We start from the raw sequence: 24,577 nt of genomic DNA on the forward strand, positions 1-24,577 counted from the left end.
CAGCACCATAGCACAATCCATAGCTGATTGCTTTGGGCTTTTCCCCTGTTTTCTCTCAGGTTTGTTGTGCTGTTCACAGACGACCTGGGCCGTATTTCCCAGTGGCACTCCATTGTGGCTGGGAGTCTCGCAGGCATGGTTTCCACCATTGTGACATATCCTACGGACCTCATCAAAACCCGGCTGATTGTGCAGAACATGCTCGAGCCATCTTACAGGGGGCTCCTCCAGGCTTTTTCTACCATTTATCAACAGGAAGGGTTCCTGGCCCTTTATCGAGGGGTGTCCCTCACTGTTTTAGGTAAAGTGGAACTTTTCATCTTATTAAGAAAAGGCTGTGTTCTTCGACATATATGAATGTACTGAATACCTTTGTGACCCATTCATCAGTTTTACCAAGGTCAGAGTTGCATGGGTTCAATCCACATAGAGCTGGTTACTCCATAGCCACACACCCACTCTTGTATTTGGGCCAGTCACATCCGCGGGCAGGGAGGGAGACAGAGTAGAGGTGACTCAGTGCAAACTGGCAGGAAAGTAGTCTTCAGCACTGCTGCCAGGCTGGGCCAGTCTTTCCTCACTCAATTTGATTGTTCACCACCCTCACTTTCTACCTTCTGTGACCCTTCTGAGTTAAGGGGGATCCCAGATTCCTTGTGGCATTCCAGATCCTTCAGCCGTGGCCCCTGCCAGTCCATCCTGCCTCTTCCTGTCTTGTGCTATGCCTCTACCTGCACTCATGTTCCATCCAGACAAAAACGTGAGTTTCCTAGCAGTCTACTCTCTTAGTACAAGCTATGACTTCTGCATGGACTGCATTTCTACTCTTCTGATATCTGATGAACTCGCTCCTCAAGACCCAGTGCAAAAGATCTCTCTTCTGTCAAGTCCTTCCTGATTTTCCTAGGAAAAGTTGATCCCTCTGGTCTTTATGGAACTATCCTGCTTATGGCAAATATTAGCAATAATACGCTCATTACTTTTCTCTGGCTGTCTCCTGCCCTAAGCATCTCTAGCCTTAGCCTGCTCTTCTTTGTATTCCCAGCATCTGACATAGGACCCAGCACGTAGCGTAAGCTGCCCAAATATTTTTCGTGTGAAGGTAAATGGAAGATTGGTGAGTCATTTTTGGTATGACCTTATCTAAAGATCAGCAGCCTCACTTGTGTTATCCCTTATTTTATATCTCACTTTGAGAAATGTAGTCCTTCTGTAGTCTGAAGATGGCTCCCTAGGTTTCAAGAAGTTAGTGAGAGTGCCACCTACTGCACGTCTCACGCACCCCCTTAATTATATTAGAAAAGTAGGGATGTCCTCACATTGCCCTCTGGGCTGTGACATGACCATGTTAAATGCAAGGTCAGGTAGCCTCCCTGACCAGTTTTCACAAAATTCTTCCTTCTTAAGTGAGAAAGCAGTACTTCCCAGCCCACAAAACTTAATCAAGTGTACCCACTAACTTCTCTTTTATGAAAGTCATTTGGGGGCTGGCAAAAACATACAGAAAATTTAAAAGAATTAGAAACACACCTATCATTCAGGTGCTGCAATCTGAATTTTTGCTCTATCATGTATCTGTCCACCCCTCAGAGCCATCTTCAGTCCATCATTTTAATGGATGATTTCGATGTAAGTTGCAACCACCAGTGCACTTCACCCCCAAACCCTTCAACAATGTGTGCCTGCTTCATTTACTCAAGTTCATTCTTTGTGCATGGTTCTCTTTAATGTACAATTTATATACAGTAAAGTGCACGATCCTTTGATGAACCATTTGATGCATTTTGGCAAATTACTCAACCCCTATCAAACTACAGCCTCAGCATGCCCTGAGAAAGCACTCTGTGCTTCTTGAGGTAGAGCAGTTTCATCAAGCCAAGCCCTTCCTGTTTACTATGATCCAGTTCCCGCAGACCTCACGTTCTCCTGTTCTTTTTCCAGTGGTTTCCCAAGATACTAGCTTCTTCCTGCCCTTGGTTTGCAGGTGCTCTCCCCTTCTCTGCTGGTTCCCTGCTGGTTTACATGAACCTGGAGAAAATATGGAATGGACCCCGAGAGCGGTTCTCCCTCCTGCAGAACTTTGCCAATGTGTGCCTGGCTGCTGCTGTGACCCAGACCCTCTCCTTTCCCTTTGACACTGTGAAGAGAAAAATGCAGGTGAGGAGTGACAGCAGCCAGTGGGCGGTGTCTAGAAGTGTCTGTGGGTGGGTAACAGCAGCACAGAAAGCAAACCCTGAGTGATACCAGGTTTCCATGGGCCTCATGACTGAGCAAATGCCATGCGAATCCCACTCTGTGTGTGGCATTTCTGCTGGCTGCTAACCTCAGGACTGTTGGCTGGAGCCCAAGCAGCTATCTCATCTCATACTCCATTCTTGGTCCTTTATGAAGCTCCCAATAAGGCCTCCTCTTCTGTCCTCCTTATCTTAACCTAGAATAAACTGCTTTATTTTTCAGTACTAGGGATTGACGCCCCCTCCCCCCGCCTTTGCACTGAATAATGAACATCCCCAATTCTGTTTGTTTGTTTGTTTGTTTGTTTTGAGATTAAATTCTCACTACCTCACTTATTTACCCAGGCTGGGCTCATCAATCCTCTGCCTCAGGCTCCCATCATGCTGGGATTATAGGTGTGTGCCACCACACCCAGTTTAAAATAAACCAATTTTTTTTATTTAAGGAGAAAAAGAAAAAAAAATAGAAAAAGGGTACAAGTTATACAGAACTTTAGAAAACATAAACAGTAGGAAATCACTAGTTAATAAATTACATATTGTTATCTTAGAAACAGTTGTTCAAGTTACAAAATTAGAGCATATAAGGTGGACTTTCAAACAATGAGACTAGAAACAGTTTTGTTCAATGATCCAACAAAACTTAGTAATATGGTTATCTATCTTATACACTTAAATATATATGCAGTTATATTCTTTAGAGCACTTTCTTTTCCTTTCTTTTGTACAATGACAATTACACACTTTGGGTTTTATTACTCCCACAGTTCTTATTACTTTTTTTGGAAGACAGTAACACCAAATGTGACATAACAGAACAGAGTCAGTCAAATCAAAAGGATGGACATAATAGATAATGTTAAAACAAAATACTAGGTGATCAACAATGGTTACCATAATGCCTCTTGTTATCTTAAAAAGAATTGCCTATATCGTCAGTTATAATAAAATTGAACAAAACAGTAAAGAATAAAACCAAAACATTGGGGACATTACAAGACTTTAAAAGAATAATAGTCAACCGGGATGGGCGTCATAATGAATCTTACTGTCTTCACAGTTTTGCCTATACTTTCAAACTTGGTACTATCAAGCAAAGCAGAATAGAGGAAAATCAGTCAAAGCAAGATGGTGAGAGCAATACAGGGTTTCAAATCAAGTTAATAGGAAATCAAAGTGGGTTACTATAATGTATCCTGCTTTTTTTTATTTTTCCCTTAATTAAAAAGTTAAAAACAAAAAGTAAATAATTTTTAAAAAAGGAGATTGAGATAAAAGAGGGCATAACAACAAACCAGTGCAGGTCAAAGCGTAACCATTTAAGCAAAATAGTGTTTCACCACAAGATATCCCAACATAAAAGTAGTTATCATAGTGTCTCTTCCCTTAAAATCTTTGGGTATAACTTCATATACTGCAGCACCAAACATATCAAGACAATGTAAAACTGTTCAAGAGAATGACAGTATTATAGGGTATTTAGAATCAACTAACAGAAAATGAGCAATGGTTTCTGTATAATCTCCTTGTCTATAAAAGTTTTTATTTATATTATCACATATAATAAAATCCAATAAGATACAACAGGTTAAAACAGATGGAGACAGAAGAACAAAAGCTTGATGGGACTTCAAAACAAGAGGATATTAAATCAGCACTACCTATTACGATGTCTTGTTTTCTCCAATATAGCTGTTCTTACCATCCAACATTCTCTGCCTCATTTCTGTTGAGATCTTTTTCTGTCATTAGTTGTCAGTTTGTCTTCTTCATTTTGCTTTCTGCTCCATTCATTGTGGCCTCTCTGCCACTGTTTCTGGAGTCTTGGAATTTTTCATTTTTAGAATATGCTGCAGTATTCCTGTAGAGTTGAATTGGTGGTTGCAAATTCCCCTAGTTCCTCTTTATCCTGGAAGCACCTTGTTTTTCCATCAATTTCTAGGGACAGTTGTGCAAGATATATCAATCTTGGCTGGAGGTTGTTATCTTTCAAAGCTTGAATTATTTCCCCCCCCCACGCTCTTCGTGATTTGATGGTTTGTGCCGAGAAGTCTGCTGTAGTTCTGATGGGTGTTCCCTTGTAAGTGATCTGTTTCTTGTCTCTGATGGCTTTTAATATTCTGTTCTTATATTGGATTTCTGGAATTTTGATTATTATATGCCTGGGTGTAGCTCTGTTTGAGTTGTAGGTGGCTGGGGTCCTGTATGTCTCATGCATCTGAGTATCTTTACCTTTTGCTAAATTAGGGAAATTCTCTCGGATTATTTCTGTGAATAGCTTTTGTAGTCCATTTGTTTGTGTGCCTACTTCTTTTATGTTCTTAAGTTATAGATCCTCTTATCATCTTCTAGCCTTTGTATTATTTGTTTGTTTTCTTGTTATTTTTAAGAAGTTTTTCATTTCATGCTCCCATATTACAAATCTGCCCTCCAATTCAGATAATCTATCCTTAGTTTCTTTCAAGCTGTTATGCCAGCTTTCGATAGAGTTTTTAGTTTCCTGGTAATCTCTTTGAACCTGCTTCATGTATTCTATGTTTTCTCTATTTTCTCCATCAAACAATTCTCCCCTCTTTTTCTGTTCTTCCATTCCACCATCTGTTTTTTCTTGGGCAGTGCTTAGCATTTCTCTCACTATTCTACTTGTATCTTGCTTAGGTCGTTAATAACTTCATTTTTGAACTCATCTATGAGGCTCTGGAGATATCCCTTTATGTCTATTGGTGTCGTGTCTGATATTGCTTGTTTTCTGTCTTCCTTTGCATTTATTCTCAGGATTGGGGACTGAGGACCCTTTCTTGTTGCTTTCTCTTCCCATACTTTTTGTTCCTTCCATACAAGCGAATGTAGGAGGCCCAATTTTTTCTCTTTGTCGGTTACAGTTTATTTGAATTGCACCGGCTAAGTGTTCCTGCCCACTGCAGTGTACTAGGGAGACACAGACCTCGGCAGCCTCTGCTGGGCCTGCCCCTCCAGGTCAACCTACTGAAGGCTTCACCGCTAGGGTACACCTCCAGGCACTGGGACCTGGTTTGGGGTAGCCTACTGGGTCTTAGTCAATGGCGTCATGCAGGCCAGGCACTCCCCACCAATCCCACTTGAGAGGGGAATATGTGGCTAATGTCACTGCAGCCTCCTACTGTATGAAAGGGTCCCCGTTCTGTTCACTCACCGCAAGTTGATGTAGAGCTCACTGCTAGTCCCACTCTCAACTCAGTTTGCATATTCCCACTCTCAGAGCTTTTGCGCATCTCTCTCCCTGCACAGCAGATTTGGATGCAGCAGCAGGAAATTCAAATTGTGGCTTCCAGTGGTGCGGGTTCTAGCTTCTGTGCTGAGATTTTATCTGGTCCTGTTATAGCACCAGGATTGGATTTCCAGTTGGTTTCTCTTAGTTTAGTTCATTCCTGGGTTAGCAGGGTGTATCTCCCCTTGCTTAGGACTCCTCATACCACACCATTCCTGGATTTTAAGTGGAGTATCTCAGAGAGCCTCCATAGGTGCTGCTGTCTATCCACCATGTTCTCCCGCAAAATAAACCAATTTTGATCAAAGAAAAATTAGACTCATTCAAATGAAGCGTGGGGCATGCCACCACATATGTATAATAGTAGCCGATTCAAAATGCAAACAGAAAAAAAAATCCAAACAGGACTGAGGCTCTGTGTCTTTCCTTAAACCCATTCACTGCCTTGGAATCTATTCCACATGGCTTGTGTGGCTCCATCACCTCTTCCAGGCAAATCCTGATTTATACAATCACATAGTCCTGAACTGCTGTATGGAAATTAATTTGGGCCCAGTTGACTGTATTGTAAATGATTAGTCCCACTTGTTTGTTTTTGTACAAGATTCTGACTTGTCCATCTGCTTTCTCAATGTCCTCCCTACTTCTGCTTCCCTTTCATACTATTCTTGCCTGGTCTGGGCCACTGCTTAGCTCAGCACTGAAAACCCTAGAGATACTCACTTATCATACAACTATCTTTACACTGTGCCACTCCAACTAATTGTCACATTGTTATTATGTAATGTAGGTGCAAATTTAGAAAAGCCTTTGTGTGTGCTCACTTATATAGAACATTATTTGTGATTTTTAAAAGTAATGCATGCGTATTTTTAAAATGGTTAGTTGTGCTGGGTGCATTGGTGTACACCTGTAACCACAGCTAGTCAGGAGGCTGAGGAGGGTAGATTGCAAGTTCTAGGCCAGCCTGGGAAACCTAGCAAGCTCAAGGATGAAATAAAATTTAAAATAAAATAGACCTGGAACGAGCTCAGTGGAATAGCACTTGCTCAGCATGTACAAAGCCCTGGGTTTAATCCGTAATACTGCAAAATATAAAATAGAATGGCTAATTCTGTGTTTGACTACAATAAAAAGTAATACACATAGACTGTAGAAAATTTGGGAAATACATAAAAGTACAAAAAAGGAAAATAATTACCCATAAGCCCAATACCCATAGATTATGATTAACTTTCTTTTACATGTGTTCATAAGTGTATGTATATATAAGCATATATATGTATATATAAGATTATTTTTATAAAATTGTGTTCAGAATGCTTTTTTAAACTTATATAAAGAGTATTGCTCCAGGCCATTAAATTTGTAATTATCAAATAATATTCTGCCATATGGATGTGCCAGAAATAGTTGATTTCTCATAGTTTGAATATTAAAGCTGCTTCTAATCCATCAGTATTATTGCATTGCAATGAAAACCCTTGAATTTTCTCACATCTATGATGCAACTCATAAGCTGTATCTCTAGAAATTGATGTGTATGTCACAAGACATGCATCGTCATAAGGTGCTTAAGGAAATCTGCTTTCCAGAAATGTATATTTTATATTTGCACAGCAGAAAGGGAGACTGGTTCATCTGAACTCTCATCAACATTAACATTATTGAGGCATCCCTAAGCTAATACTACCTAAAAAGGGGTATCATACTGTTCTAACTTGAACTTTATTTTTTATAAGCAAGATTGCATGTTTTTCATACATATCAGATGGCCTTTTGTGTTTCTACCTTTCTTTCACCTCCCCCCCCCCAGCGCGTGATGCTGGGTATTGAAACCACCCCACCCCCACCCAGGGCCTCATGCAAGCTAGGCAGGTGCTCTGCCACTGAGCTACACTCCCAACTCTTTGTATTTCTTTATAAATTTTCTACCTCTGCCTTTTTGCCTGTTTTGAACTTTTTTCTTCTTACTTCTAAGGAGTCTTTATATATAAAAGGGGTTAGCCTTTTGTTATACAACTATATATTGCACATATTTTTCCCAGTTTGACTTTTGGCTTCTAATGCTGTTTATATGTTATTACTGTTGTTTTGTTGTATGTATTTTTAAAATTTTATGAGATTGTATCTTATTGTGTTTTTGTTTCCTTGTTTTTCTGCTTAAAAGGCCTGCCTCACCTCACAATCTAATGACTATTCACTTAATGTACTTTAACTATTGTAGTTACAATTTTTATACTTAACACTTTAATTCATTTAAAATTTACCTGGTACATGATAGGAAGCAATGACTAGCTTTTAAAAATATGGTTTACCAATTAATTAAGCACCAGTTTTAATATGTCCTTTTATCACTACTTTGTGATGTTACTTTTAACACATACTATTTGTATAATTTTTTTAGGGTCTCTACCTCTGGGCCCGGCTTTCTGTTCTATTGTCTATCAGTTTGTTCTTGTGCCAGCACCACACTATTTCAGTCTCTGTAGCTTTATAATGACCTTTAATTCTCATTGCTTTTCTTTGCAACATTTCTTTGATTATTCTCAGCCATTTATTCTTCCTAGGAGGCCAGGGATTTAGCTTAGCAGCATAAGCACCTGCCTAGCAAGCGTGAGAGTGAGAATTCAATCCCTGGTACCAATCCTGATGCACTTTAGAATGACTTGTGTTTAGGATTGGAATTATATTAAACTAGAAACTTAGAATAATTTATTAAGATACGTTTTTTTGAGTATTTTTTAGACAGGGTCCCCCTGTGTGGTCCAGACCAGGCTTGAATCTGCTGTGTACCCCAGGCTAGCTTCAAATTGAAAGATAGTCTTTATTTTCAGAATCTCTCCTTTTGTTTCAAATCTTCTTTCTTTGGTTTTAACCATATGAAATTGCCAATGTCTCATGGCAATTTAATGTTTCAGCCCTTAAGAAAAAAATGTTTTCTTTATATGGTATTAATGTTCTTTAAAAAAAAAAGTGACTTTTTTATAATGGCGGGGATGGAACCCAGGACCTTTGACATGCTACACAGACTCTACCATTAAGCTACATTCCACATTCCCAAAAGATACTTGCTTTTTAAAACTAGCTAAGGAGAGGTAGGGTGTGAAGGAGATATGATACACCATAAACTTTTACTTACTTTTAAAAACTATCCTGGCCCTGAGACTCTCAAACTGCCAGGGGCATCTCTCCAGAACTTTCTGCTATCTCTTGTAATGCAGTGTTCTTTATGCATCGTTCCACTTGGGGTGAGGGTAGGTCTCATTAGGAGAAAGGGTTTCTGATGAAGTCGAATAACATCTAAATGTGAGGTTAAGTGGTTTCAATATTTTCCATAAACCTTTGCATGCATTTCTTTTTCTGGTAGCTAAAACAATCTCCTCCTCTGGGAGACCATAGCCGACACTAAGTTCTATGTTAGAGTATGTCCTTACCACAACAATCTGCTGTAAACTAGAGTAGGACACACTGGAAGGAGGTATTCGGGGCTATCGTAGTCAACTTTTCCTTTGTGTAAGAACCTTCTTGATAATATATACATAGAGATTCTAGAAGCTTTCAAGTAGATGCAAAGTCATTATGATTGAAAAGGAAAAATCCAAAGATGTAGTTGTGTTGTTTGTACAAAATAGGGTCAGCATCTAATTATGAATAACATCATAAATGTCCCAAAAATATAGGAAATGAATTCATATGGTTTTAGTAAGACTGTTGTTTTTCATGGGTTAATAAATATAACCCATAGCTACACAATAAATATAACCCATGATTATATAATATAAACTTATCTCCTTCTGTACTCTACCCCCCAAGACAAAAACTATGGGCTTTTACATACAAATGCGGCATTTCCTTCTCTGGCCATTAGATGTCGCAGCAGTAAACAGTACAGTCAGGGTACTGCAGCCAGCAGCTCTGTGATCTTCAGTTACAAACCTCATAATCCCTGCTGGAAATCCACCTTCAGTTTGGAAGATTGGGAGCCTAGAGACATCAGACAAACGCTAAAACTGTTGTTTTTCTTGCAAAGCACACAATCCAAATTCACCAAGGAGAGGGAGCTTAAAGAACCGTCTCCCCTGCCACTGAAGCAGGCAGGTTTTGCCTGCAGAATTGGTAACAAGGGACCTTTGCCAGGAGACCAGGCTGCTGTGACTTGAACACACTTAATGGTAACATTTGCATTCCACTGGCTTTCCCCACTGCACCGCCCAACACGAAGCTAATCAATAGCAGGTGTCTGGTAGAAAACCAACTGGAAAACCAACTGGGAATTTTTCTCAAACCCTCTCCCCAGACTCGCTCCTTTGTCTGAATGACTCATTCTCCTAATATGCTTTTATCCAGACTCATAGACACATACACACACACAAACACACACACACACACACACACACACACACATACACACACACACTCACATGAAAGCAGTCTGCCCATTGAGTGCCACATCAGGTTGGAACCCTTCTGAACATTAATGATAATAATCAGAAATCTTGTTTAACCACCTGAGCCCTTCCTTCACCAGGCTTATACTCATTTTATTTCTTTTTTTTTTTTCTTTCTGTTGCCTTGGCTCCTGGCTGGCATGCTAGAGAATGGAGAGGTAAATACATTATGCATGTGCATGTTTTAATAGAACATTTCTGGTGGGAAGGGGGGGCTCTCCCATGTGGACAAAGGGAGTGAGATGCCCCACCTGGTGTGCTTTCAGGGGCTCCAACATTACCCCATCTGAAACGCCCTTCTGCCCACTTCCGTATAGCCTGGCTCTTTTATCTGACCTCCTACAGCTCGCTCAGGTCCTGGGCCAGAAGGGACTGGTAGCACATAGTGTACTGAGAAAACAAGTAGGAAAGGGAAAATACTGACAGATTAGTTTATGTGATAAATCTGTGGGCCCCTAATCAGGACCAGGGAGTCCTGAGAAAATGGTTCTCTGGACAGGCGCATACAAAGAAGAGGGGATGACAGGCTGGGGAACACTGCCCTGAAAATCCAGGGAGGAGCTTGAGAACATGGGAGCCCTGGTGCCTGTAGGCCTTCTGAAGGAGTAAGGAGGGAGGCACCAGGCTCAAGCATGGCCCCCCAGGAGTTTGCCTGACACCTTTCCCTCTTGCCCATACTGAGTATCTCCATTTCATCAAATAGGAAACCAAGTGTCAGCCTGTTGCTTTATATCTCAGTGAATTTTGACCCCACCATAGCTCATAAGGTAAGCAGGATTGGCCCAGGTCAGCATTTGAAGTGAAAGCACATAAGATGAAGGACAAAGGTGGTATCTGAGTGGCACAGCTGACTGAGCAGAACACACATGGCCAGTGAATAAACAGAGGTCCCAGTCTGCTCAACTGGAATCCAGACTTGACCCAGACGGCTGCCACCTTGAGCTGTCTTTGCCGAATTGTGCATGGCAGCTTCATTCATTCCCTCCCTGAATACTCATCCCCTCTCAAAGCTTCTCATGATCAAATCTCTGTCTTCAGCTCCGATCTCCCTTCTGAACCTTGGTCCCACATTTTTCACAGCCTGCTGAGCATTGCCATCTGGCCATCACAGCTCCACTGCCACCTCTAATTTAATATTTATCAGACCGACCGCTCCTTGCACTAAAACTCTTCCTCAAATTCTCCATTTCAGTGCCATCATTTTTCTGGTTACCCTGGCTGGAAATCCTGAGATTAGGTTTGACTCTTGGCCTTCCCACTCATCTAGTCAACCTCAAGCCTGCTTTCCTCTCCATTCCTAACTGTCCCACACTAGTCTTTTTGTTACTACCCTCTACCCAATCCAGGGCCTTATTAACTCCTGTCTATGTGATTTACAGTAATCCTTTAATTGGTCTCCAGGATTCTAAAAATGATCATAAGCATTAAATACTAGTATGTAACAGACACTGTGTTGTCACTGTTTTGTTTAATCCTTGCAAGATGGGCATGGTTATCCCCAAGCCCATTGACAGATGAGAAAACTGAGGCACTGAAAGGTTCTGTAGCCTGCCAGCTCACCACTCAGTAACTGAGCTGGGATAGAAACCCACATAACCTGTCTTCAGGGCCAAGATTCATTTCAGTGCTTTCAGCCCAGCCATAGGCTTTTCTGCTGAACTCACTTTCTTAAAGTCTGTGTTGTGTCCTCCTTTAATGCCCTCAGAGAACACCAAAGGCAAAACCTCTGGGCTTGGCATGTTTTTCTTTACCAATTTTGCTATCCTCATTACACAGAGGCCTTTTATACCTGAATTTGCTACATCAGATGCCTGTTGGAACTTGCAAGTGACCTGGAAAGGAGAATGGGAAAACCCAGAGAACACATCCTCATCCCTTAAAGAACAAGACTTGAAATGCTTTCTGAGCCATCATAGCTTTTGAAAGCATTCTGGAGAACTGAACTTTACAATATGTGATTAGCATTTAAATATGGATAGCAGAAAGGAATAAACTGAGCCAGTGGAGGCTGTGGCAGCTTGCAAGCTCCTCTTCTCCAAAGGATGGATGCCTTTTAAAAATGCAGACCCAGTTTTCAGGGGAGCCTGAAATCCAAAATTTATGTAAAATCTCCCCCTTTTTCAGTGTTGCAAATAAAAATTGAGTACTGATTGGGCTAAATAAAGCATGCCTTTTTATGACCTGTACTGTATTCAAGCCTCCAGTGCCAGTGAAAGGACTTTCCCCCTGCCCCTCCCCCAGCCCTGAAGAGTGCTCCTGTTTTACATTCCAGTCACTGCGCCTTTGTTCCTGTGGCCATCTCTGCCTCCAAATGTCAAATCTTGCTGGGCTCCTTAAAGGTTCAGCTGAGTTTGCCTCATGCAGGCCATCCCTCCAGATCTACTGTAGCATGATTTATTGCTTTGTTTGACAAGTGTGGCGGCTTTTTCCACCCCTAAAACAGCCATCTTATTGTGATGGCTGAAAGCAGACATTTGGCCTTTGTATCACAGTGGGGCTGCCCCAGACCACTGCCAAGGGGTTTCTGGGGCGAGAGAAGCTAATTAACAGCTGCTCTTTCCACAACTTGTAGATGCTAGGCTTTCACTGACCCACCTCTGAGCCCAGCGGCATGGTTCTTTTGTTCCAAGACCCTTGTGGATGAATGTCTCCTTTTACCGATGCCATTTGCCAGCCAGTGTCTGTCGCATTTCTCTCCATGCCTCCACCTTTTCCATACTCAGCGCACATGGCCCTCTTTTCCCTATCAGAGCACCTCCTCATATCTTCTGTCACCTCCCCAAGCAGTAGTCTTCCCCCTTCTCCATGTCCTTACCTCAGTCCTGCTGCAGGTTGAGCATCCCTTATCGAAAAAGCTGAAATCTTTGGAATGGATTGAAGGTCAAAAAAAAAAAAAAGAAAAGAAAAAGAAAAATCTGAAATCTAAAATGCCTCAAAATCTGAAACTTTCTAAGCACCACAGTGATACCAAAGGTGAGAAATTCCACACCTGACCTTAGGTGATGGGTGGCAGTCACAATGCAGGCACACTTAAAAGCACTGCATAAAAAGGATTCTATGCTATGTATGTAAATTATATAGGAAACATAAATTACATGTTTAGACTTGGGTCCCATCCCCCAAGATATCTCATTATACACATATAGATATTCCAAATTAAAAAAAAAAAACCCGAACACTTAAAGTTCCAAGCATTTCAAAGGGATCCTCAACTTGTATAACTCTCTTATGGTTCGTATCACACACACACACACACACACACACATATGGAATTGAATTCAGGACCTTCACTTACCAGGCAGACACTTATGCTGTATCCCCGGCCTCTATTATACCTTTTTGACCCCTATTATATCTTTTCGTGTCCCTTACTTTCTCTAAATTGCAAGCATTTTACCTATGGGAAGTGTGTGTCACACATTTGTATATCCCTACAACACTTAGTCTCACATAGCAGGCACTGAATACTCATTTAAAAATGAATGAAGTGCAGGACAGCCTTGGGAAATTTCATGATAAGCACAACATTGAACCCTCACTGCTGCTGAGTGGGCCCTAGTCTGCGTGGTTAGATGCTATTGAAGCAGGAGGTAAGCACACCCAAGCCCGCCCCTCCCAGCCGAAGGAGACATCTGCTTGTGCCCTGCCTAAAACTGCATCTGTGCTGCAGTCCCCAAATGCACAATCTTCCATGTCCAACTTTAGCAGTCAGGATGTGCACAGCTCAGGGCAACAGCTGTAACCACTTCAAGCCAGCAGATTAAGGACCTTCACGTTTTTGTTTACACTTCTTAGGGCCAGCCCACTGCTACGTTGTATAGTATCTGGAAGTGTTTGACAAATCACAAAACTATCTAATTTATATTTTTAGTTGATTGCTTTTACTACATGTGACCAGGTCTAAATGAATGTGTGTAAATCTGTTCTTGGGTAAACATGAGGAAAAACTACATTAGGAGCCGCAGTGACAGAAACATCTGTTGCTGCAGGATTAGGAAATTGTAACCACGTAACCAGGCATGGTAGTACACTCCTGGAATCCCAGCACTCTGGAAGGCTAAGGCAAGGAAGATTACAAGCTTTAGGCCAGCCTTAGCCATTTAGCTATTTAGGGAGACCTTGCATCCATAAAAACATTTCATAAAAAGGCTGAGGATGTATAGCGCAATACAAAAGCCTTGGGTTCATTCCTTAGTACCCCCCCAAAAAAAAAATTGTAACTATAGAACAGTAACTATAGTAACCATTTATTGGTCAGGTAATGTGTACAAGGCAGTTTCTTAACCCATTCAATCCTATTGCTGCTGCAAAATAAGTACCAATGTTATTTCTCTTTCACAGAGAAAAGTTAGTCACTTAGCCCTGCGTGGTGTAGCTTTGATTTGAACCTGGGTCTCTCCTTCCTTAAACTCTTTTATCCCCTCCAACAACAGAGGCTTGTTCCTGAATAAGTAACTGGTTCACTAACTTTGCCCCAGGTGGGAGTAAAGCGGAAGTTGACCCTTGAGGGGTGGGAGCTGCAGCATCGGTGCAAGAGGAGCTGAGAGAAATAACAATGTGCATGCTCGAAACTGACAGGCTGCTTCCCAATTCATGAAGGACATGGTCTTGCTGTGTCCTCACAAAAGCAAGGGTCCAGGCAGCTCCCTGGGGACTTATAAGGCCACTACTCCCATTCATTTAAGACTCTGCTCTTGTGACCTAATCATCTCTCAGTGGCCCCACCCACTGAGACCATCACATCGGGTTGCAACTGCAATGTAGAAGTTTGGGGAGACAGAAATGTTTCAGACTATAGCAATCCTGGCTTTGGCCAGGGAACAGTTAACGCAAATTAGAGGAGAAGAAAACAGGAAAACTGGGCCGTCCTGGGGCTCAATTGATAACAAGAGGCAGCCTTATTGGCAGCTTTGACTTGAAGATCGTGATAGGAAAGGCAAGCCATAGGCATAGACTGCTCAGTGGCCACAGACTCTTTGACCAGCCACCAACTGACCACAGCCACTCTAAGGGTTGGGAAGAAGGCCAGAATGGGAGTGGAGCAAGGACAGACGTCCAGGAGGGAAAGAGAAACTGCTTTCATGGCCCCACTGGGAGATATGATAGCTGAGTTGAGGGTTTCCGCCTAGCTCAGCCTCTCCTGGGTGGCAGAGCATCTAGTCTCAGTAGGAATGGAGCTATTTTCCTAACAGAGCACGCTTACCTGCCCGGCATGGCAAACAGTGGCGGGCGCTGAGTGAGACGACAAACTCACCTCTGTGGCGGTTTTGGTTTTTTGCTGTCATCTTGCTTTGAGGGCTGGTCACTTGGAGGACTAACTTCTGCCTAGGTGAGCAGCACTGCCTTGGCACTTAGCAAAACAGATGCTTTCCAAATCCAGGTAGATGTCTGACATCCCTTAGGCAAGGTCACTTCTTAGGGCATTGAGATTAAAGTGAATTGAAAGGAAACCGCTCCCCCTTTGTTTTTTGTTCAAAGGTGTACTGTGCCCTAAATACTTTAGGGATCGCAGTTGTTGATCTCAGAAACAAGACTGTCCCTAGAGGGCAGGCCGAAGGGAGTAGGGAGGAGCTTTCCAATTCCACTAAAGCTAAAATCTTACTCTGCCCTTTTCTCCTGACCTGAGCTCACTTATTCCCTTAAAGACATAAAGATCTGGGAGCCTGCAGCAACTCCAACTTACCAGTAACAGCTGCTAAGACAGGATCTTCTACCCACCTTCCTCCCCCAGAGTGGGAGACAGGGAAACAGACAGGGAAAAGAGGTTCCAGGAAATAGCTGTGGTCCACCAGGAAAGCCTAGAGCTACCTATGATCGTGCATATGACCCCTTGCTGCTGAGGGGCAAATATGGAGACTCCAGTTTGCTGACCTCCCCACTGGCCTACAACCAACACTGGAGTTCCCATCTTTTCCCCACATAACTGTCAGTGACTTGTTTTTGATAGCTGTGTTCACCTTGAGTCTCTAATGAGCCCACTAGCTCAGAGAGTCCTAGTACAAGCTTTGGATCCCAGCCTGCCCCTTAGTTCTGCGTGAACTTTGGTCTGCACCTGATCTTCCTCATCTAAAACATGTGGACGAGAGTTGCACCTATCTCATATCTGTAGAAGAGACTGAATTAGGTTATTGCAAATCCAGAACCAGGCATGTAATCAGTGCTATTTTTATTGTGCTGGGAGCATCTCTTTAGAACCTGTGCATAGCATACAAAGCCTGGGTTAGATCTATAAAGCCAATCCAAGTGTTTCTGCATTCCCCTGATTACTGTACACACAGATGAGCCAGGATCATAAAACCTCAGTAGACCCTCGCACTCTAGAGCTAATGAGCAGGGATGGTAGGACAGTTAATTATTCTTCATTTGGTGAGTTTAATACACATTTACTGAGAGGCCACCATGCACAAATCCTGCCTAAATCTGTGTGTTCTCGGCCTTCTGAAAATTCATCTCCCAAATCTTTTTCTTTACCCGTCCTGTAATCTCACCCTTAGACAAGATGACACTCTCAAAGTTGGCTTTTCTAAAACTTGATCAGTGATTGCTACTCATGGAGTTCCCCAGCCTTGGCCTTACCTCAGCATGTTCTGCTCACTTGCATCTCAATTGCCTTCCCTGGATATGCCCAGCTACATGCTCTTGGCCTCCCCACCCCCTGCCCCGTGGCCACACAGGAACTCACTGTCTCTCCTGTCTCTGCCCAAGCAGAATACTAACCTGCTGTCATTTGCTGGCTTCCCCCACAGTGACCACAAGCAATCCCAGTGGCCCATCATCCCCCTGGCCTGCTGCTGACATGCTGAAAGGGCTCAGATACACACATGTTGGGAGCCACTGCCTACACACACTGTGTGAGTGTTCCACTATAGAGCACAGCTTCCCAGCTGTAGGCAGTCCTGGCCATGCCAAGAGGAATATAGGTAATGTGGCCACTAATGGGGCTGTTATTCTCTTACAACATAACATCATTTCATTCATGTGCAGATATATCTGTAATGTGATTTCCTTAAAGTAGGACTGTTTTGGTCAAAGGCTGTGTGTTTTACCTCTTTATAAATACTGTTGAATCATTTTAGTACCTGTGGAAAGAATAATACCAAAACGACGCCTTTGTTGAAAGGCCCCTGTGAAGTTTATATCAGAAACTTTCAACTGCTTTGCTTTGAAGTATTTATTTTTCACTTTCTTCTTACGTAAGTTTGTTTCTTATTTCCTTCAATGTATATTAAGCCTCTCCTGTGTACCTGGCATGTTGGTAGACTTTGAGGATAAAACCATGCTCAGACAGACATTGTCACTGCCCTGATGGGGTAGGAGGGTTTGCTGGCTGCCTGGATTTGTTTACCTGCGCACCATCCAGAGTATGTGAAAAGCCCATAAAACTGGGAAATGAATTTATTCTGCGCTGAAAATTCTATAATTCATCATCTTAGCCAAGTTGTTAGAGTAGCTACCCTGCCCCTCTCAGCACTCTGAAGTACTCTAGTGTATGGACAGGGTATAGCAAAAGTCAGGAAATAGGTGTGTGTAGATTTAGACAGGCGTGGCCCCACCAGAGGACCCAATGTTGAACCCTCCTTAACTTCTACTTTGGTCAGGGGGAACCTGGAGATATAAGTTATCTTTTTAAAAACAATTCTAATTTTTAAAGATTCCATCTAACCTCTTGATTATAGTGATATATATATATATATATATATATATATATATATATATGGAGAGAGAGAGAGAGAGTCAGAGAAATGGGGCTGTGGCAAGGGTGAGGGGAAAACACATGAAAGAAATAATTCTATCATTACAAACCGTGTTGCATGCCATGAAGAAGCACAAGGGTGATCAAAGTTCCTGACCTAGTCTGGGGAGCTCAGACTGCCTTTATTCTGATCAGTAAGAAAGGCTGAGCAAGGCAGAGGAAATGGCAGGTTTAAAGTCATAAAAGCCGAAAGGAGCCTGGAGCCAGGCCAGCAGCAAGGATTGTATGAATTGGAACGGATATTCAAGGTCAGCTGCCTCCAGTCTCCTTGCTTGACACGTGAGGAGACCAAAGTCCAAAGAGGTAGATGACTTAGGCAAGATTACACAGGTAGTGGCAGAGCCAGGCCTGGCTCCCTGGTTTTCTTAGAATCCTGCAGAAGCCAACATGTTCCCCCAGTGCCTTGGTTACTATTTTCATTTCTAAGACAAAATACCTGACATCCAGAGGTAAAAAAGGAAAGGTTTATTTAGCTCAAAGTGTGTAGAGATTTCAGTCCATAATGGACTGGCTCCAAGGCATGGTGGCATGGCAGACAGACATTGAAAAGAAGAGACAGTTCATGCAGGCAGAAAGCAGCAAAGTAAGCGGGGGATCTTAGCAGCTTTTTTCTGCCTCTTTTATATTCCAACTATGCCAAACCAGTCAGTGGACTTGAGTTAGCATTTACACACCCTTAATCCCAGGATCACACTCTTTTAATTTCAGCCACCTCCCAAAAAGCCCTACCTGTGACTGCACGAGTCTTTAGGGGGACATAAAGACACAAGCCATAACACCCAGAGACCTGTGAATATGAACCAGACAGCTACATTTTATAGCTTGGATAGTTGCTTGGCTTTGTGTAAAAGGAGGATTTTAGTTCAGGTGCTGTGACTAACAGTCTGACACATTCTGTTTCTCTTTACTGGTATAATAGATTGGACACATGCAGTCTGTCATTCCAGTCTAACAGGTTGGTTTGGTCTTCAGCATATTCATCTCTTTTCCAAGTGTAGAATAATCATAATGATGTTAACAGTAGTGGTTACTTATTTAGTGCTTGCTTTTCATCAAATACAGGTTTAAGCACCCTGCATTAAATCATTTAATATGGGAAACAATTCTATAACGTAGATGTTAATATTACCCCACTTTTATAGGTGAGGAAATTGGGGCTCAGACAGATCAAGGCATTTGTGAAAGGCCACAGTGCATGACTGCAGGCAATCGGCACCTTCCCCAGGACTCACAGTGCAGTCAGCAGGCCGATGGACGCTGAGCCCTGAGCTGCCTGTGCTGTGGCAGGCACACACTGGCGGGGACTGACTAGCTGCACATCAGAATCACCTAGGCACTTGTACAGATACTGACATCTAGGCCTTGCCCTAGGTCAGTTAAATTGTAACCTCTAGGGCCACAACCCAATCATTGATGGTTTGTAAAAGCTTCCCAGGTTAATTTAATGTGCCACTGAGTGTTGACAAGCACTATTATGCCTAAATGATTCCTTCATCCTTTGGGGATGACCGGCAATCCGTGCTTGCCTTTGTGTTCTAGACACATTCGTAGATGCGTTTATTCATACTCTCTCACAAGTTCTGATCTTTGCATAAAGAATCCATTCAAGCTGGTGTGCTGCACACCTGTAATCCCAGCACTGAGATAGGCTGAAGCAGGAAGATCACAAATTCAAGCCTCACCTGGGCAACTTAGTTAAGACCTCTCTCAAAATAAAGATTTAAAAAAATTAAAAAGACTGGGATATACCTCAGTGGTAGAGCATCTCTGGATTCAACTCCCAATAACAGAAAAAAAATCTGTTCTAGCCAAGTGTGTACGTGCCTATAATCCCAGCTACTTGGGAGGGTGAGACAAGAAAGTTGCAAGTTCTAGGCCAGGCTTAGCAACTGAATAAGACCCAGCCTCAAAATGTAAAAAGGGCTGGAAATGTAACTTAGTAGTAGTGTGCCTCTGGGTTAAATCCCTAGTTTTACCCAAAAAAAGTGTGTTGGGAGAACAGTGCACATTTATGTAGGATCTCATAGCCTACAGGTGATACGTTAGAACCAGTTTGTAGTGGCTCAGAGGACCTGATTGTTGAATTTCAGGAAATCAGGAAGCTGCTGGACCTCACATTTGGTAGCCTAAAATTAGCCAGGGTGGGAATATTTACATCGTTGAACTGAAAAATGCTACAAGTCAACTTTATATCCCCTAAAGAACAAGTTGCTTTATATATACCACCATATTGCCACTCAAGCTTGTAGGCTCCAGTAAGAAATTCAGATTTCCCTCAAAGTTGGATGCAAACTAATTAAATATTATAAGACGATGAATCAAATCATCTGATTTTTTTAAATTACCACAGAGAATTGGCTGGTGAGGCAGAAGGCAAGAAAGCCACTGCGGAAGCTACCACAGTGGTCCACATGAACAAGGATGGTGGCTTAGAGGGTGCATGCAGTAAAAACACTGGGAGAACATTAAGGTCCTGGATTGACCATGGATGACCCTGCATTTATCACAAATTGATTACCATTAAACTGAAAGAAAACACAGGTAGCTTAATTTAATTTTTTTGTTTTAGTTGCAGTAGTAACACCAGATGACAGAATGGTTACTGGCCTCATGACGGGCTTCTGCAGTTTTTACCATAAGCTGGCTAAAGATAAATAGTATTCTTTCCTAGCAGAATAAGGTTACCTTTCTACTCAAACATAATTTCCTCTTTTCAATAGTTCAGTCATAAAAAATATTTCCGTCATGTAGCTGCAAAAAGAACTTGAAAGCTTGAGATCAGGCAGATTCTTTCTAAGGGGAGAGGAATCTTAATATCTGTTTGGCAGCTTTCTTTACTGGTAAAGTAAGAAAGAAAGGCTGAGTGTGAACATTGTTAAGAAAAACAGTAAAGTCAGAATCAACCAAAGCTCCCTGACCATTTTGGAAGCTATTACTGCAGGCCAGGAGACTTGGCCTGTCCATTACATGTTCCAGTTTATATCTTGTGACCTGTGTTTGGTTGTTAACTGTACCTCAAAGGAAAGGCCTAACTCAGAAGTTTCACCTTCACCTTGATAAAGAGCTCGTAATTTTTAAAATATACAACATAGATCCTTCAAGCTAGATTAATAAGGATATGAGTCATTAGTACAATATAAAGAATTATGAAGCCTCATTAATTAACATATCACTAACTTAAAATTCTCATAACCCACAGCTTAGTAAGCAAAGTTACCTTAAACAGCATGATTATGGGAATATTTGAATTCTTTAACATAAAAAGCTGATTTTAAAGCCTACTAAAATACCTGTTTACAACTACTAATGGGCAGCATTGCTGAGCACTTTTGTTTTCATTTTTGGTTTTGGGAGGGTTTTATTTATTTCAGTGCTTGGCTACAACGCAGAACCTCACTAATCCTAGACAAATGCTATATCACTGAGCCACACCCTAGCCCTTCATTGAACACTGACAATGTTCCTGGTGGTCTTCATTGTCTCTTTTAATTTACACAGCAACTCTTAAGAGATAAGTACTATTATCTCCATTTCCAAAATGAGGAAATTGAAGTCAGAGAAGTTAAGGAACTTACTTATGATCAAATAGCATTCAAATGCAGCTTTGTGTTCTGCTAAAACCCATGTGCAGAGAGAATGTTGGTGCACTGTGTAGACTGCTGTGAACCACTCAACTATGCCTGAAAGTAGGGCTTGAAAGTTTCTCCACTAAATTGTCCACCAGTCTAGTTCTAGCCCCATATAATAAAAGAGAATCAGACTTTACTAATTCACACTGACTCCCCCTACACACACCCACTGGTTGGAATTAATGATATTTTACTGTCTGGTTTATTAAATGTCCTATTTATGGGATGCGAGTTACAAGAGAAACTAAAGTCTAACTTAGACAAGATGACCACCATCACTGCACAGCAACAAGAAGTGAGGTGGGCTGTCCTGCAAGGACACATGTTATGTAGCTGTCAGCGCAGTACAGGTTGTAGTTTCAAGCCTTGGAGTCTAGAAGCCAAGGGAATCACTTGGGGCCGGGATCCTGAATGTAGATTCCAGTGGCCTGTGAGGTGAAATATCTGAATTCTAGTCTTGCCTATGCTGCACACTAGCTAGTTACTTCAGTTAAGTCACTCTTCTAAAGGTCATGAGTTTTCATCTGTAAAATAAAGTAACTAGACTGGAGATTTTAAAATCCTTTTCAAATTTGAGTTTGTGCTTTGGGAATTCTTAGTTCTTAAGGCCTAGAGTAATTAAGGCCTTGAAGATCTAGGGCTTAGAAGGGAACAAGAAAGGAGCAGAATCTGGGCATGGTCTCGCATGGCTGTAATCTCAGCACTCTGTGAGGCTGAGGCGGAAGGATGACAAGTTTGAGCCCAGTCTAGGCAACTTAGATCTTAGTGTCTTAGTCATTTTCTTGTCACTGAGCTGCAGTACTTGACATCCACAACTTATGGAAGGAAAGGTTTATTTTGGCTCACGTTTCAGTCTGTAGTCAGCTGGCTACAAGGCAGGATGGCATAGCAGAGGGGCATGGCAGAGGTGAACTGCTCATCACACAGCATCCATAAGCAGATAAAGTCAAAAGGGGAGCCAGGAAGGAAGATCCACCAGGCTACTCCCCCAGTCACCTACCTCCTCTGACTGGAATCCACCTCTCAGCACCACTCTTGGCTATTAACCCATCAGTGCATGATTCCAAGGATGATTATCACGCCCTCATGACTCAATCTAAAAAGCTCCACCTGTGAGTACATGAAGCTTTGGGGGGACATCTAGATATAAACCATTACAATTAACAAGACCCTGTCTCAAAATTTAAGTAAAAAAGTGGGAATGTAGCTCAATGTGGGAAGGCCCTGGGTTCAATTCCTAGTACCACAGAAAAAGACAGAAATGTCAAAGGGACACAGAAGCCCAGCTTGAAGAGATTCCTCTTCTCGACACAGGGGAATGGATAGAACATGCAGATATGGGCACAGGAAGGCTGGGTCCGCTTTCCTTTCCACAGGAGGGAGGCATGAAGCAACCATGGAGTTTTCTACTGTTGCGTTGTATTCCCTGTCCCCTCTCTTCCTTACCATCAAAGGCCTGCACACCTGGACACAGTGAGATGGTGATTTGTGGCAATAAGAGGCGCCTCATCTCCTTGGAGGTAGCACTCTGGAAGACTGAAGGGAGAGGATCACAAGTTCCAGCAAGTTCCAGACTGAACAACCTAATGACTTAATGAGACCCTGTTTAGAATTTTAAAAGGGCTTGGGATGTAATGCAAAGACCCTGTGTTCAATCACCACAATCTTAGAAGAAAAGAGGGCCTCCCATTTTTGTGTGACATGGCAAGTGTATGGATCTGAGCAGCCGTAACAGAAAGTCAGTGAAGGAGACAGTAATCCAAACTGAAACGACAAAATAACATAAAATAGCTGCAGTGGGAAGGATGAATTGGAAAGGACAAGAGAAGGCCCAGGAGAGCAGTAAGAGGTGGCTGCAGTGATACATGCATGAAATGATAGTAGGATGCACTAAGGAGACAGCAGTGACGGTGTAGAGAAGCAGACGGATCTGAGAAATACCACAGTTAGAATATAAAATGGGTAAGACTTGCTAATTGATTGGATAGGGCAGTAAGGATGGTGAATTGAAGGAATCTCAGGCTTTTAGCTTGGGACATCTGGCTGAATGGTGGAGCTATTTACTGAGAATAGAAATACAAGAAGGGCTGGATGTGTAGCTCAGTGGTACATCATTTTTTAGCATGCCTGAGGCCCTAGATAGATTACACCCCAGTACCACAAAGTAAGACAAAAAATAATAAAGATAATAAATTTGACCCCAAAAGGAGAAAGTCAGTAGTGAGTTCTAGGTGGCTCGAGTATTTGTATGGACAGTCTAGGTGGGCAGTACTACTCCAGTAAGCAGTTGAGTGCTCTGAGACTAAAGATAAAGATTTAGGAGTCATTTGCCTAGAGGTGGTGCTTACAGCCGTGGCTGTGGTAGAATTTCCAAGAATACAGCTATAAATTCAAGAAGACAAAAAGTTGCTGGTTATCAGTGCCTAATATTGCCCAAAAACATAGTAAGAAAATGGCTCAGAAATACCCATTTTATTTGGCAGTTAGGAGGTCACTTTATGTGATACATTTTGTTGCTCAAAAATGTGTGGAATATCTAAGGATGCTGAGGATACAGTGGCAACCAAATAGACAAAACTTCTGTTTCCATAGAGCTGAAGTTGGGGCAACAAAAGACAGTTTTTTAAAAACAAATTATACCAGATATTAAGAAGTGGTGAGTACTCTAGAGAAAATAAAAGCAGGAAAAGATCTAGGCCTGCTCAGGTTCAGTGAAGTGGAGAAATTGAGGCAGATGCTAGATTGCAAATAGTAGAGCATTGAATGAGAGAGAGGTAAGGAGCCTGAGGCAACTGTTCTAATAAGCACAGATAAAAGAGGAATGAGATGTCCTCCCACAGGGGAGTGGACAAAATAATTATGGTATAGCCAGTGAGCAATAAGAACAGCCAAACTCGGGATGAACACACATGGATAAATCTCAAAGGCATTAAGCCAAGTGAAAGAAGCCAGTCTTAAAAGGTTGTATTTCCCTGTATATGATATTCTCACAAGAAAAAATGACAGGAAAGGGGAACACATGGGGAGCTTTCTGGGGTGGAAGTAGGGAAAGTATTGACTACAAAGGAGCACCCTGTGAGAATTTTGGGGCCCACTGGACAGTTCTGTATCTTCCTTGTGGTGGTAATCTCTCAAATCAATACAAATATTCAAACTCCTAGAACAAACAAGGGGTTGTGTGTTAATTTGGGAATGAGACAATGGGAAGTATCTGAAGGATTAATGGTAGGAGTTATTTTTGAAATGAGAAGAACTTAAATTTA

General features: G+C 42.1%; 1 protein-coding gene across 3 annotated transcripts in view; it reads left to right on the forward strand.

Annotated features, from left to right (window-relative positions):
- The window catches only part of Slc25a43 (solute carrier family 25 member 43), a 39,062-nt gene that overhangs the window by 6,900 nt on the left and 7,585 nt on the right, over nucleotides 1–24,577 (forward strand). For 2 of the 3 annotated variants that reach the window (XR_010046636.1, XM_003467569.5), the window contains exons 2-3: nucleotides 60–301; nucleotides 1,985–2,157. Coding sequence is in view for 2 of the 3 variants with exons in the window: in XM_003467569.5 (XP_003467617.1) it covers nucleotides 60–301; nucleotides 1,985–2,157 (415 nt within the window). In the remaining variant the exon portion in view is untranslated. Of the gene's footprint in view, nucleotides 1–59; nucleotides 302–1,984; nucleotides 2,158–11,708; nucleotides 17,616–24,577 lie in introns of those variants that run through there. The other variant, XM_063246326.1, reaches the window with a different exon arrangement.

The sequence above is a fragment of the Cavia porcellus genome, unplaced genomic scaffold, assembly GCF_034190915.1.
Source record: "Cavia porcellus strain 051 isolate PalLab524CR breed Dunkin Hartley unplaced genomic scaffold, mCavPor4.1 scaffold_3, whole genome shotgun sequence".
Lineage (NCBI taxonomy): Eukaryota > Metazoa > Chordata > Mammalia > Rodentia > Caviidae > Cavia > Cavia porcellus.